Source organism: Haliotis asinina, chromosome 1, assembly GCF_037392515.1.
Source record: "Haliotis asinina isolate JCU_RB_2024 chromosome 1, JCU_Hal_asi_v2, whole genome shotgun sequence".
Taxonomy (NCBI): Eukaryota; Metazoa; Mollusca; class Gastropoda; order Lepetellida; family Haliotidae; genus Haliotis; species Haliotis asinina.
The window spans coordinates 43608087-43622052 of record NC_090280.1 but is presented as its reverse complement, the minus strand read 5'-3'; the positions used below and the strand labels follow the sequence as shown (position 1 = coordinate 43622052).

Sequence of the window (13966 nt, the reverse complement as noted above, 5' to 3'; positions counted from 1 at the left end):
CCATATATCTGGTGATAAGATATATCGTATAGGAAGGGATTTTTGGCAATGTGTTTGGTCGGGAACCTTCTGTTTGTTGGACTTTCCTTCCTCCCTAGAGGAATGCAACTTTGGGTACGGACCAAAAGCCACTCAGGACAAAAGCCCCATGGTACAAAAGTCCCTCATTGATCTGAGCACCCGTGTCAAAAGCCCCTCGATTTGTATATTTCACAAAAGAACGAACCTACAAAGGAAACTAGTATTGGTATCTTGCAAAACAAACATTTTTCAAACCTACTGGGGATTTTCTTTCCACCATAGGCCACAACAATAGGTTGTGTTGATTTGTTAGATTATTGATTATGATGTAACACAATTTTCCATGACATTAATCATTTCTTGTTGATTTGGTATCATTTGTTTGCTGATGTTTATTTCTTATTCACTAAAACTGTTTGCTAATTACAGTTTTATTCATATATTACTTAAGACTATTATATAATGAAGCAGTAGATTGTTTCATGTCATAAATCATTTCTTGTCTTTAACACTATTTTCCCATTACTACACAATGTAAGGGGCTTTGGTCATTTTTCGAGGGGCTTTTGCCCTAAAAGGCTCATGTCCTGACAAGCTTTTGACTTAGGCTCATACTACTAGTGAGTGAGTGAGTGAGTTTAGTTTTACGCCGCACTCAGCAATATTCCAGCTATATGGCAGCGGTCTGTAAATAATCAAGTCTGGATCAGACAATCCAGTGATCAACAACATGAACATCGATCTGCGCAATTGGAAACTGATGACATGTGTCAACCAAGTCAGCAAGTCTGACCACCCGATCCCATTAGTCGCCTCTTACAAGAAGCACAGTCACCTTTTATGGCAAGCATGGGTTGCTGAAGGCCTATTCTTCCCCGGGACCTTCACGGGTCTCATACTACTAGCACTGACAGATGAATGTGCGTAGCACCATGCCTACCTCCAAGTAATACCCCTTGGATTTGCTGCTTCCACCCTGCAGAAGATACGAATGTAGTCGTATTCCCGTATTGTGCGAGACAGGTTGGTCATCATGGTGATGTAGGGTGGATCTGTAGGGACAAAAGCATTCCTGATTATAGGGACACTGCACATCAGATATCTGTAAGACGTCCAGTAAACATAAATAAGGTTGACCCAATACTGGACTATATGATAAGGTGGGCCTTAAAACTGGACTGTATGATAAGGTGGGCCTTAAAACTGGACTATATGATAAGGTGGGCTTTAAAACTGGACTATATGATAAGGTGGGCCTTAAAACTGGACTGTATGATAAGGTGGGCCTTAAAACTGGACTATATGATAAGGTGGGCCTTAAAACTGGACTATATGATAAGGTGGGCCTTAAAACTGGACTATATGATAAGGTGGGCCTTAAAACTGGACTGTATGATAAGGTGGGCCTTAAAACTGGACTGTATGATAAGGTGGGCCTTAAAACTGGACTATATGATAAGGTAGGCCTTAAAACTGGACTATATGATAAGGTGGGCATTTATACTGGACTGTATGACAAGGTGGGCCTTCATATTGGACTTTATGATAAAATGGACCTAAAACCTAATGATAAGGCAGGCCTTAATACCAGACCACATGTTAAGGTGGCCTTAATAACGGATTATATGATAAGGTTGGCCATATATAATACTGGACTATATGATAAACAAGACTTAAATACTGGGAATACGATATAAAGATGCAGGGATGTACAGTGTTAACAGTTACAGGTAATGAATGTATCATAGGCTACATGTTTCCTTCTAGCCTTTTACACATGGACCTCTCCTAGCTATATACAGTACTTCATTTGCACTGACAAGCTGTTGTCACGGAGCAGGAACATATCAGTGTGGGACATTAAACAACAAACAAACCCCTGACAACTTACACTGCACATCCAGGGTGGCAAACGTTGAAAAGGGTAACACCATAGCCTCATTTTCAGCTTTGCACTCTATCCGTCTGCCTTCATCCTCCTTGGTTGCATTGACGGTGATAATTCCCACAGAATCTACCCGTTTGTCATTTACTTTAGGAATGCTTCTGGAGTAGATCATCTCTGTCAAGCGCTGGCCATCCATGTGCCAGGTAATGGTTGCAGAAGGTTTGCCATTGTTGGCGCGACAGGTAATATTGGCCAGGCGGCCAACAACCACTGCGACCCTCATCCCATTCTCAATCCGGGGCCTGTCTGGGGGTACTGTTGTACACAGAAAAAAAATTGTGATCAAGTACAAAATGATTCAGTGGTGTGAATGATTCTATGGTCGGTCTGTTGAAATATGTGTAGTTGATGCAATTCATACTGCCTGTGAATGATTCTATGATCAGCCTATAAGTATTGATCTAGCTGATACAGCTAGTTGAGCTGGTTAAGATTTTTTAAAATTGCTTCCTTGAGGTATAAAAGTTAGTGTTTAATCTTTCAAATAATGTCACGAAAGCAATTATAACTGCAAAAAATTACTTTCAATTCAAAGAGTAAAAAGTGTAACATACATAAAACATTTAGCTTAGCTGTATGACTGCGTATCCCCTGGACACTTTCTGTGGCGCCAACTTGGCACTGGTACTCGGCGTCATCCTCCAGATTGACTTCCGTGATCTTCAAGTTGTGCTCACCTGCAGTTATCACACATGCACACTGACAATATTGGTCAATAACAATGTACAAATAAACTGGTTCTCTGTAAGACCCGTTTTTCACTAACAACCAAATTCTCAGGCTTTAGGTTATGTGCTGAAATTATGACAGTTGTGGTAGATTTCAGTGTATGACTTTTTCATTCACTTTTCTTCCAAACACTCCTTTAGTTGTCATTAAACATCTGCTTCGGTCAAAATATTTCTTATGTACCCAGTTCTACAAAACGCACATCAGCAACACAGTATAATGTTATCACCTGACCATGGTGTGAAAAAATAAAATATGCTGAACAAATCAACAATAATTTCAAAAACAATTAAAGATCCAATTCAAGTATTAATGTAAAAACCTCATCTGAATCCACTTTTATCCAACTCCTAACACAAATGGTTCTGGTATCCTACTATTAGTATCTCACCCACTGGTCCTGATATCCTATTGCTACTGTCTCACCCAGTGTCCTGATATCCTACTGTTAGCGTCTCATCCACTAGTCCTGATATCCTTCTGTTAGTGCATCACCCATTTATCTTGATATCCTTCAGCTAGTGTTTCACCCTTTGGTCCTGATATCCTACTGCTAGTGCCTCACCTATTGATCTTGATATCCTACTGATAGTTTCGATCATCCACTGATCTTGATATCCTAATGTTAGAGTCTCATCCATTGGTCTTAATATGCTACTGCTAGTGTCTCAGCCATTGGTCCTGATATCCTTTTGCTAGTGTCTCACCCATTGGTCCTGATATCCCTTTGCTAGTGTCTCAGCCACTGGTCCTGATATCCTTTTGCTAGTGTCTCACCCATTGGTCCTGATATCCTTTTGCTAGAGTCTCATCCATTGATCTTAATATGCTACTGCTAGTGCCTCACCCATTGGTCCTGATATCCTTTTGCTAGTGTCTCACCCATTGGTCCTGATATCCTTTTGCTAGTGTCTCAGCCATTGGTCCTGATATCCTTTTGCTAGTGTCTCACCCACTGGTCCTGATATCCTTTTGCTAGTGTCTCAGCCATTGGTCCTACATCCTACTACTAGTGACCTATTCACTCCTTGTTCTGTTTATTGTTACTGTGTTTATCAATTACTGTTATATCCTCATGTGTCAGTGAGGAAAGGACTGACTGACTTACCAATAGTCTCGGACCCCACTTGTGTTTGTCCACCAATCATCTGATATCGAGGGAATCCAGGCAGATTTCTGTCCATCCCAAGAGCAAAGCTGTCCCTGGTCCACTGAAGGCCACCCACCATATTGGCTACTTTACACTTCAGTATGGCAGTACTTCCCTCAATTGCACTTGTGTCTTGGGGTTCAATGATAAACCTCTGTTGGGCCATCACCCCTGAAAGTGAATATAGACAACCATACAAAATGTTAGTGTCTTGCCTGATCTCAGTTGAGTATCTACATGTATACTATAAACCTAAAGTGAGCTTCTCACTATATATTAGGTCATCTCATATTTCCCAGAATAACTGCATTTGAGGTTTTTGTTTTGGAGGGACAGGTTTTACTTTTCATCAGTAAGACTGTTTCCCAGGTTTTACTTTTCTTAAGTTTATACGAACATCAACATTCAAATGATACATGAGCTTTAGAAATCAATTGAAAATATCGTTCAAGATTGAACTCATAATACAAATGTTCCCAAGCTGGATTGGAACCGCAGAACTCACATCCATAGGCAGATGCTCTACCACAGGGCCACTGGGCCAACGGAAGTGGCAGGGTTAAGTTATCTACTTATAGTTACTGTCATTAAATTGATTTTATGCCCGCTTCAATTATTGTTATGTAGCTTCATTAAATGATCATCTACATTGTAATTACCCATCATTGACGGTATATATGTTAGAGGAAACACTTCTCCTTGGTTTTGGTAGACAATGTGAAAACACTGGGGTTGGGAAATCCCTCCCCCTCCGGTCTACCAAACCCTAGGGGGTGTGCTTTCTCCTATACATCAACACCCATCAAATCTGGTCAAAATAATCATGTGAAACCGTGAAGTGATGTAAACCATTTCAGACAGCACTAAGATAACTGATCACCACCCAACAAAACAGCTTGGATCAAAATCAAACTTGAAAAACCACAGGTAGCATGTGGCCAACACAGGAAACTGATATATTATGTGACAGAGAAAATTGTGAAGAAATGAACTTAGTACACATAAGTTAATCTTGTCTTCAAGGTGAAACATAGACATGGTGAAATACTCAAATTCAAAGGGATGACATAATCTCACACTATTCACCTCAGAATTTAATCTGCTGCTGTCAAGCACCATATCTAATTTTCACAGTAATGAGACAAGCCCACCCAGGTGGCAGTGCTGAGTTGGTAGCCTGCGTGTTTACACAGTAAGCAAAGACTGGGAACATCCATCACCTCCAGAGACCAATTACCTTCAGGCCAGTGACATAAGGAACAACTGTGAGATAAAGGTTCATCCATGTAGTATCATAGGATAAAACCAGCATCTAGACACTGTCACATCAGTTAACCCTGTATATCACAGCATCTAGACACTGTCACATCAGTTAACCCTGTATATCACAGCATCTAGACACTGTCACATCAGTTAACCCTGTATATCACAGCATCTAGACACTGTCACATCAGTTAACCCTGTATATCACAGCATCTAGACACTGTCACATCAGTTAACCTCATACATCACGTATTGACCTTGTATATCACAGCTTCTACTGCATACTGTTACATCAGTTAACCCTATATATCACAGCATCTAGACACTGTCACATCAGTTAACCCTATATATCACTGCATCACTGTTAACCTCATACATCACGTATTGACCTTGTATATCACAGCTTCTACTGCATACTGTTACATCAGTTAACCCTATATATCACAGCATCTAGACACTGTCACATCAGTTAACCCTATATATCACAGCATCTAGACACTGTCACATCAGTTAACCCTATATATCACAGCATCTAGACACTGTCACATCAGTTAACCCTGTATATCACAGCATCTAGACACTGTCACATCAGTTAACCTCATACATCACATATTGACCTTGTATATCACAGCTTCTACTGCATACTGTCACATCAGTTAACCTCATACATCACATATTGACCTTGTATATCACAGCTTCTACTGCATACTGTTACATCAGTTAACCTCATACATCACATATTGACCTTGTATATCACAGCTTCTACTGCATACTGTCACATCAGTTAAACTCATACATCACGTATTGACCTTGTATATCACAGCTTCTACTGCATACTGTCACATCAGTTAACCTCATACATCACGTATTGACCTTGTATATCTCAGCTTCTACTGCATACTGTCACATCAGTTAACCTCATACATCACATATTGACCTTGTATATCACAGCTTCTACTGCATACTGTCACATCAGTTAACCTCATACATCACATATTGACCTTGTATATCACTGCATCTACTAGACACTGTCACATCAGTTAACCTCATACATCACATATTGACCTTGTATATCACAGCTTCTACTGCATACTGTCACATCAGTTAACCTCATACATCACATATTGACCTTGTATATCACAGCTTCTACTGCATACTGTCACATCAGTTAACCTCATACATCACATATTGACCTTGTATATCACAGCTTCTACTGCTTACTGTTACATCAGTTAACCTCATACATCACATATTGACCTTGTATATCACTGCATCTACTAGACACTGTTACATCAGTTAACCTCATACATCACATATTCACCCTGTATATCACTGCATCTACTGGACACTGTCACATCAGTTAAACTCATACATCACATATTGACCTTGTATATCACAGCTTCTACTGCATACTGTTACATCAGTTAACCTCATACATCACATATTGACCTTGTATATCACAGCTTCTACTGCATACTGTCACATCAGTTAACCTCATACATCACATATTGACCTTGTATATCACAGCTTCTACTGCATACTGTTACATCAGTTAACCTCATACATCACATATTCACCCTGTATATCACTGCATCTACTGGACACTGTCACATCAGTTAAACTCATACATCACATATTGACCTTGTATATCACAGCTTCTACTGCATACTGTCACATCAGTTAACCTCATACATCACATATTGACCTTGTATATCACAGCTTCTACTAGACACTGTCACATCAGTTAACCTCATACATCACGTATTGACCTTGTATATCACTGCATCTACTAGACACTGTCACATCAGTTAAACTCATACATCACATATTGACCTTGTATATCACAGCTTCTACTGCATACTGTTACATCAGTTAACCTCATACATCACGTATTGACCTTGTATATCACAGCTTCTACTGCATACTGTTACATCAGTTAAACTCATACATCACATATTCACCCTGTATATCACTGCATCTACTTAACACTGTCACATTAGTTAACCCTGTATATCACTGCATCTACTGGACACTGTCACATTAGTTAACCCTGTATATCACTGCATCTACTGGACACTGTCACATCAGTTAACCCTGTATATCACAGCATCTAGTAGACACTGTTACATCAGTTAACCTGATATATCACATATTCACCCTGTATATCACAGCATCTACTGGACACTGTCACATCAGTTAACCCTGTACATCAAAGCATCTACTGGATACTGTCACATCAGTTAACCCTGTATATCACAACGTCTACCGGACACTCACATCAGTTAACCCTGTATATCACTGCATCTACTGAACACTGTCACATTAGTTACCCTGTATATCACAGCATCTACTAGACACTCACATCAGTTAACCCTGTATATCACTGCATCTACTGAACACTGTCACATCAGTTAACCCTGTATATCACAAAATCTACTGGACACTGTCACATCAGTTAACCCTGTATACTAAAGCATCTCCTGGACACTCTAACTGTCACATCAGATTTCCCCCATATAACACCTCTAAGAATTTGCAAAATGTCCAGTCAAAGCTTAATTTATTTAATCATTGTGAAATAGTTCTATGAATAGAATATTATGCTTCTGGCAATGAAACATGACAGGATGGTTGAAACCATGGGTGTCTGACTTCATTTTTGTTTACAGGATTCTGTGTGTTTGCACTTCAGGTTTCTCTGTTTCATTCAATGTTATTCTACTACTACTGCCTGCATCTACTGCCAGACCCTGATGTTTTCTACACCAAGAGGCAGACGAGCTGCGCCACACCAGTAAGTCTAGGCCTAGACCGCCACAAATGCATACAGGATCAGACAGAGTAATTGGAAAATGACACAAAACTGTAGTCATTTTCCCATCAAATATGTTCATCACAAGAACATAGTGTTCACGGCCAGGCCCAAATGTCAGAGGGGAGATAATCGGCGCTGCTCTTCATGACAAACTGAGCAGAGACAAGCGAGAGCACCCTGATTGGAAATCAATGAGAATTATTGCAGGAACTCTTTTATCAGAATCAGAGTCCACAGGAAGTGACAACTAACGACTTGGCTCCTTCCACCTGCAATGCCAGCTTCATTACATATGAGGTGAACCAAGTAGGGGCCCACACTAGCTCTCACTTCACTCACAGGCCATGTGCAAGTCAAATTTCCAGCAGTGTACAAAATTTATTTTCAATCATGTCTTAAAGTCTTACCACAAGTGATACAAGGAAAATGGGAAAAAGTTAATGGATTGATTCTATACTTGCATTTCACTAGAATAGATTTCAACAAATAATGGAGTTTTCTTCTGTTGGCGCCTGTTAAATCATTTGTGCCAAGCTTAGTATAGAAGAAAAGTAATCAAGGACGTGGGGAAAGTTAGATCAACTTCTCATGTGTGAGGACTTAATCACATTTTGCCTGCTTGCAAAATCAATATTTTCTATGTAAGTATGATAAAACTGTGTGAGTTCCAGTACTTCAAACATCCTGCCATCACAAACAGAATTACACTTACTGACTGATCTCCAGAAGTTGCTTGACTTGTTGCAGTGTTGCATAGTTGGGAATTAAAGATGACAACCATTCATTGTCTCGGTACAGTCAAAATAACCTGATTTAAGGTCGACCATCACAGTAGACACTCCAGTACTGACACCTGACAAGAGAGTCTGATGTACGGTTGACCATCATAGTAGACACCCCAGTACTGACACCTGACAACACAGCCTGATGTAGGGTTGACCATCATAGTAGACACCCCAGTACTGACACCTGACAACACAGCCTGATGTAGGGTTGACCATCACAGTAGACACCCCAGTACTGACACCTGACAACACAGCCTGATGTATGGTTGACCATCATAGTAGACACCCCATTACTGACACCTGACAACACAGCCTGATGTACGGTTGACCATCACAGTAGACACCCCAGTACTGACACCTGACAACACAGCCTGATGTATGGATGACCATCACAGAAGACACCCCACTCCTGATGCCTGACAACACAGCCTGATGTAGGGTTGACCATCACAGTAAACACCCCAGTACTGACGCCTGCCAACATCGCCTGATGAAGAGTTGACCATCACAGTAGACACCCTAGTCCAACAAAGCAATGTTTCTGGCCATGAACCTTTTTTATTCCTGACCACCATGTTGCCTGGTGTAGACAAAACATCATTCACTCATACAGAGCTGCTATCAGCCAAATAATGGATTTACGAAGTGTAACATGGCAATATCCAGTCAATAACTCGAATCAAATTCAGGATATTTACACATATCTAAAGTGCACATAAGGAAAACATCTGAATGAGCAACAAGTCTGAGTCTTTTATGTAACACGATCTATCATGAGCTGGTCTTTGAATAGCACTTAGAAATGAAACACATGAGAGACAGAATTTATGGATGTCAACAAGAACACAACATTCCAGAATAGGAGCCTACTCCTTCATCCGACAAATGGCTTGCTGATTGAGTGAGCATGCCCTCCGAAATGCTTGCCTAAAAATAAAGAACATGATCTCCATAAACTCTCTTCTGAATTTCAGTTTTGCTGTTTATGGTTAACATGTTTTCCTTTCTATCATGACAAATTAGGAGAACTGTGTTATAATGCCATCATACACATACAAGTCTGTTAAGTGTTTTAAAACATTTCCACAAAACTTGGCTTGATATGCATTAATCTAAGATTATACCTGGATTACCCCACAGAGGACCTACCTGTTCCTGTACTGCTGCACACTTTGCCAGATGTATACATATTACCAACATATTCTCTAGTCAAGCCAAATTTATCTACTTCATTTTCAAAGAGCAACACCATGTTCTTGCGGTCGTCAATGGATGGGACTGTCACATGAAAATGTGAATTATTTCTCAAAGTGGCTTCCAACGTCCATAATCATGTGATAAAATAATTAAGTATTGATTTGGGCCTCCACTTGTTCAATTTACGCCAGTCACATCCCAAAGATGGATAAAAATATCAATTAATAGCCTTCTCTGTTCTAGACACCTCAATTAATGTAGCCATAAATTTCCACAAACAGGACATTCTGACATGGGGGGGAGCACTGATTGAATGCGCAAGGGCAAAAACTGGCATAAAACTTTGAAAGGGGTCATAGTTTTGGGATGGGGTTATCTTGTCTTGGTAATATGTACCACCTCTTGCAGCATGCAGGGTTCATTATAGAGACAATCACCTATTTCTTGTCTAATTCCATTGTGTGTTAGTTAGGGCTGATGGTTTATCTGCTGTATTAGCTATACACCAGATGTTTTAATCAACATGAGCTGGGGTATTAATGGGCTCGCCTATCAAGCATCATGCACCACTTCCCCAATCCAGACCCAGGCTTTTGGCTTGAGCATCACCTTTAGGTGGAACACAGTGAAAATCACAATCTCATCACTGATTAAACCTTTACTATTTACAACTGTATTTTCGGCATAGAGTAAGTGAGTTAAAATTAAATGCTCCATCAGCACTGTTTCAGTTATCAAATACTACTTTTCAGAGGATTTATAAAATGTCACTATATATGCTCACAGGTAAAGGCCAGGACCCCATTTCACAAAGCTCTCCTAAGCCTAAGATGTTATAGAAATGGAAGCAAGAATACTATGAGAAACATAATGAGATCTTCGGCTTAGGACAGCTTTGTGAAATGGGGCCCAGGGCCTAGATTTTCAAATTTCTCTTAGTGCTAAGATAGTCACAAGTGCCATACATTAACATTATGACTATCTTAGTGCTAAGAGAGCTTCAAAAATCTATGACCAGAGTGGCAGGTCAACTTGTAGCTGCTTCAGTCTTTGCCTGGTTCCAAGGGCTGCACATTCCTTTATGCCTGGTCCAGTACAGAGCAAGTACTACAGACAAACTTGCCTTATATCAGTAAATGATGTGTAATTTGTTTTGTCCTGATTCACTTGAAGTGAAGTAATCTCCTACAATGCACAAAACCCACTGTCAGCCTTAACGCTCCGCAGAAAACCTGCACAACAAAAAACAGCATGTCGTTTGTGTTCCAGCGATTATCTTCTCTGTTTTCCCAATAACATGATGGCTTAATGGTACAGCCTGGATTTGAGATGGATGGAAAGACTTAAACACCGTGTTAATCAATACCTCATGCTGGTCAGCAACAGCTTTTGTCAAAGAAGGGGAAAACATTCAATTTTTAAAAATACCTGAGCAATTACCTCCAAGGATTTACAAGCATACCTGTCCAACACTGCTATGTGCTTATCCATTGGAATAAAACCATTGACTGGTTTGATAGCTAGAATTCACTTGCCTCCATAGCAATGGACATTATGAAGCAAATGTTCATATGCTCCACTGCCAGAGAGGTGCGGAGCTATGTGTATGTGCTCCAGTCCAAAGAGTCCTCGAGTATATCCCAGCAAGTGGAGCTGGTGCAGAACCATCTAATCACACACTCATTAAAGATTTGTAACTTCTCATTTTACCTTTACTCAAATAAATAAGGTAGTAAGGCATCTGTAAATTGTGACCAGTATTTATTTTGCTACACAACTGGGAGGCTTACATTGTAGCAGAGAGGGAGGCTACTCCATCCTGCACGTGGCTGACTTGGTCCACCTCAGACAACAGGCTAAGTCATGTGCCTGAATCTAAAGCAGGCCTTGATTTCTTGCAAACAAAGTTTTTACTTAAATTTCACACTGTGTTTGACAAATTGAAACAGCTAAATTTTTAACTCAGCTGCATTTTTGCAATAAAAAGGCTTAAACAACTTAAGAAATCTATTCACCAAACTCAAATTGTTCACTAAATTTGAGTCTAATATCGATTTCAGTTCATTCTGAGAAATGCACTTACCTGCGTTTTCTCAAATTTGAGTAAAAACTCAACTTAAGTCAAAAGAGAAGTAAATCAAGGTAATCCTGCCAGTGTTCCGAAATCTCTCATCTCACTGAGACTATTTAATGTAGATGCAATTTTTCAGTGAGCAAAAATAAATAACTTGGTCCCATATCCAGCTGATGTATAGTGTATAATATCAAACACTTTATTTCATGTACAACTGGTGTATAGTATATACAATATCAAACACTTTATTTCATGTACAACTGGTGTATAGTATATACAATATTAAACACTTTATTTCATGTACAACTGGTGTATAGTATATACAATATCAAACACTTTATTTCATGTACAACAGGTGTATAGTATATACAATATTAAACACTTTATTTCATATACAACTGGTGTATAGTATGTACAATATCAAACACTTGGTTTCATATACAACTGGTGTATAGTACATACAATATGAAACACTTTATTTCATATATAACTGGTGAATAGAATATATATTATCAAACACTTGGGCCCATATACAACTGTTGCATAGTATACTATAAAAAACACTTGGTCCCACATACAGCCGGTGCATAGTACATCATGAAAAAAACTTGGTTCCACATATAGATGGTGTACAGTATATATAATATTAAACACTTGGTCCTATATACAGCTGGTGTATAGATTATACAATATAATACACTTGGTAAGAATAAAATCTGTCTATGTTGCACATATCACTTGCCATATGTTCAGGTCTTGTCATGTGATATTTTTGTAGCATGAGGATATTTATTTGGCAGTGTGTGTGTTGTTTGACCTTCTAGTGACCTGGTCTAGCATGTACTATCTCCTGCTATCACCCTCCTTGTGGCTCACACTCAACCCCATCCCCTCTACTCCCTCCACTTCCTAGCCCTGCCATCCTCACCACCAGGTTAGGGGGATACATCCCTTCATGGCCTTTGTAGACATTCAACAGCCTCATTGCAGTGCATTCTTGGCAGGAGTTTATGTCTTACACTGACATGATGAGAAAGAATTTCTTTTGCTTCCAATATTGACCAAACAATAAATGACAGTGTCCATTTGTTTAACTTAAATGCAGTGATGAGTCAGTATTGTGCCTGTAGTTGCACACAGCTATCCGTTTGTGTGTAGATGGTGTCTGTACACAGCTATCGGTTTGTGAGCACATAGTGTCTGTAGTTGCACACAGCTACAAGTTTGTGTGTACATGGTGTCCAAGTTGCACACAGCTATAGGTTTGTGTGAACATGGTGTCTGTTGTAGCTTCAAAGATGACTGCAGTGAGGGAAACATCTGTCTTTAAGTAAGAAGAAATTCAAGCAATGGTGAGGTGGTGTTTATAGATAAACATATCTGCCATGCTTGGGCACATGTGGAGAGAACCATGTGCACTGTAACAACACCTCCAGTCATGGGTTTGAACCAAGAAGCAACATGTTCACTGAGGGCCAGGCGTATGTAAAGATGAAACTGAGCAAAAAGTGTTGTTTCGATCTGTAGACATCTTCAAAATTCGTTGCATTTTATCATATTTATTATATAGTGACTTCGGTCCCACAAAGCATTCATGCAGATTCACCTTGGGCAGTCAGTGCTTGAAAGGTAATATACATTACGCAAAGGTAAAATTCTAAGAATAACACCATGTGACCAAACATGACATTGGTGATAGGCCATGTTGATGTATAATCTTACTGTGTGTGAAGATCTAGTATTATCTATGTGAATCCTTCTCAGTCTCAAGGTGAGTCGTACTGAGTCTCTAGGTGAGTCCTACTCAGTGAGTCCTGTTCAGTCTCTAGGTGAATCTATTCAGTCTCTTGGCGAGTCCTATTCAGTCTCTAAGTGAGTCTTGCTTGGACTAAAGGTCAGTCCTATTCAGTGTCTAATCAAGTCCTACTCAGTGTTTAGGTGAGTCCTATTCAGTGTCTAATTGAGTCCTACTCTCTAGGAGAGT

At 39.7% G+C, this 13966-nt stretch overlaps 1 protein-coding gene across 3 annotated transcripts in view; it reads right to left on the bottom strand.

The window, feature by feature from the left end:
• The window catches only part of LOC137291758 (kin of IRRE-like protein 1), a 117440-nt gene that overhangs the window by 14453 nt on the left and 89021 nt on the right, over positions 1-13966 (bottom strand). For all 3 annotated transcript variants that reach the window (XR_010957279.1, XM_067823273.1, XM_067823286.1), the window contains exons 5-8: positions 3807-4019; positions 2524-2646; positions 1913-2224; positions 962-1073 (exon numbers count right to left, since the gene is read on the bottom strand). Coding sequence is in view for 2 of the 3 variants with exons in the window: in XM_067823273.1 (XP_067679374.1) it covers positions 962-1073; positions 1913-2224; positions 2524-2646; positions 3807-4019 (760 nt within the window). In the remaining variant the exon portion in view is untranslated. The remainder of the gene's footprint in view (positions 1-961; positions 1074-1912; positions 2225-2523; positions 2647-3806; positions 4020-13966) is intronic.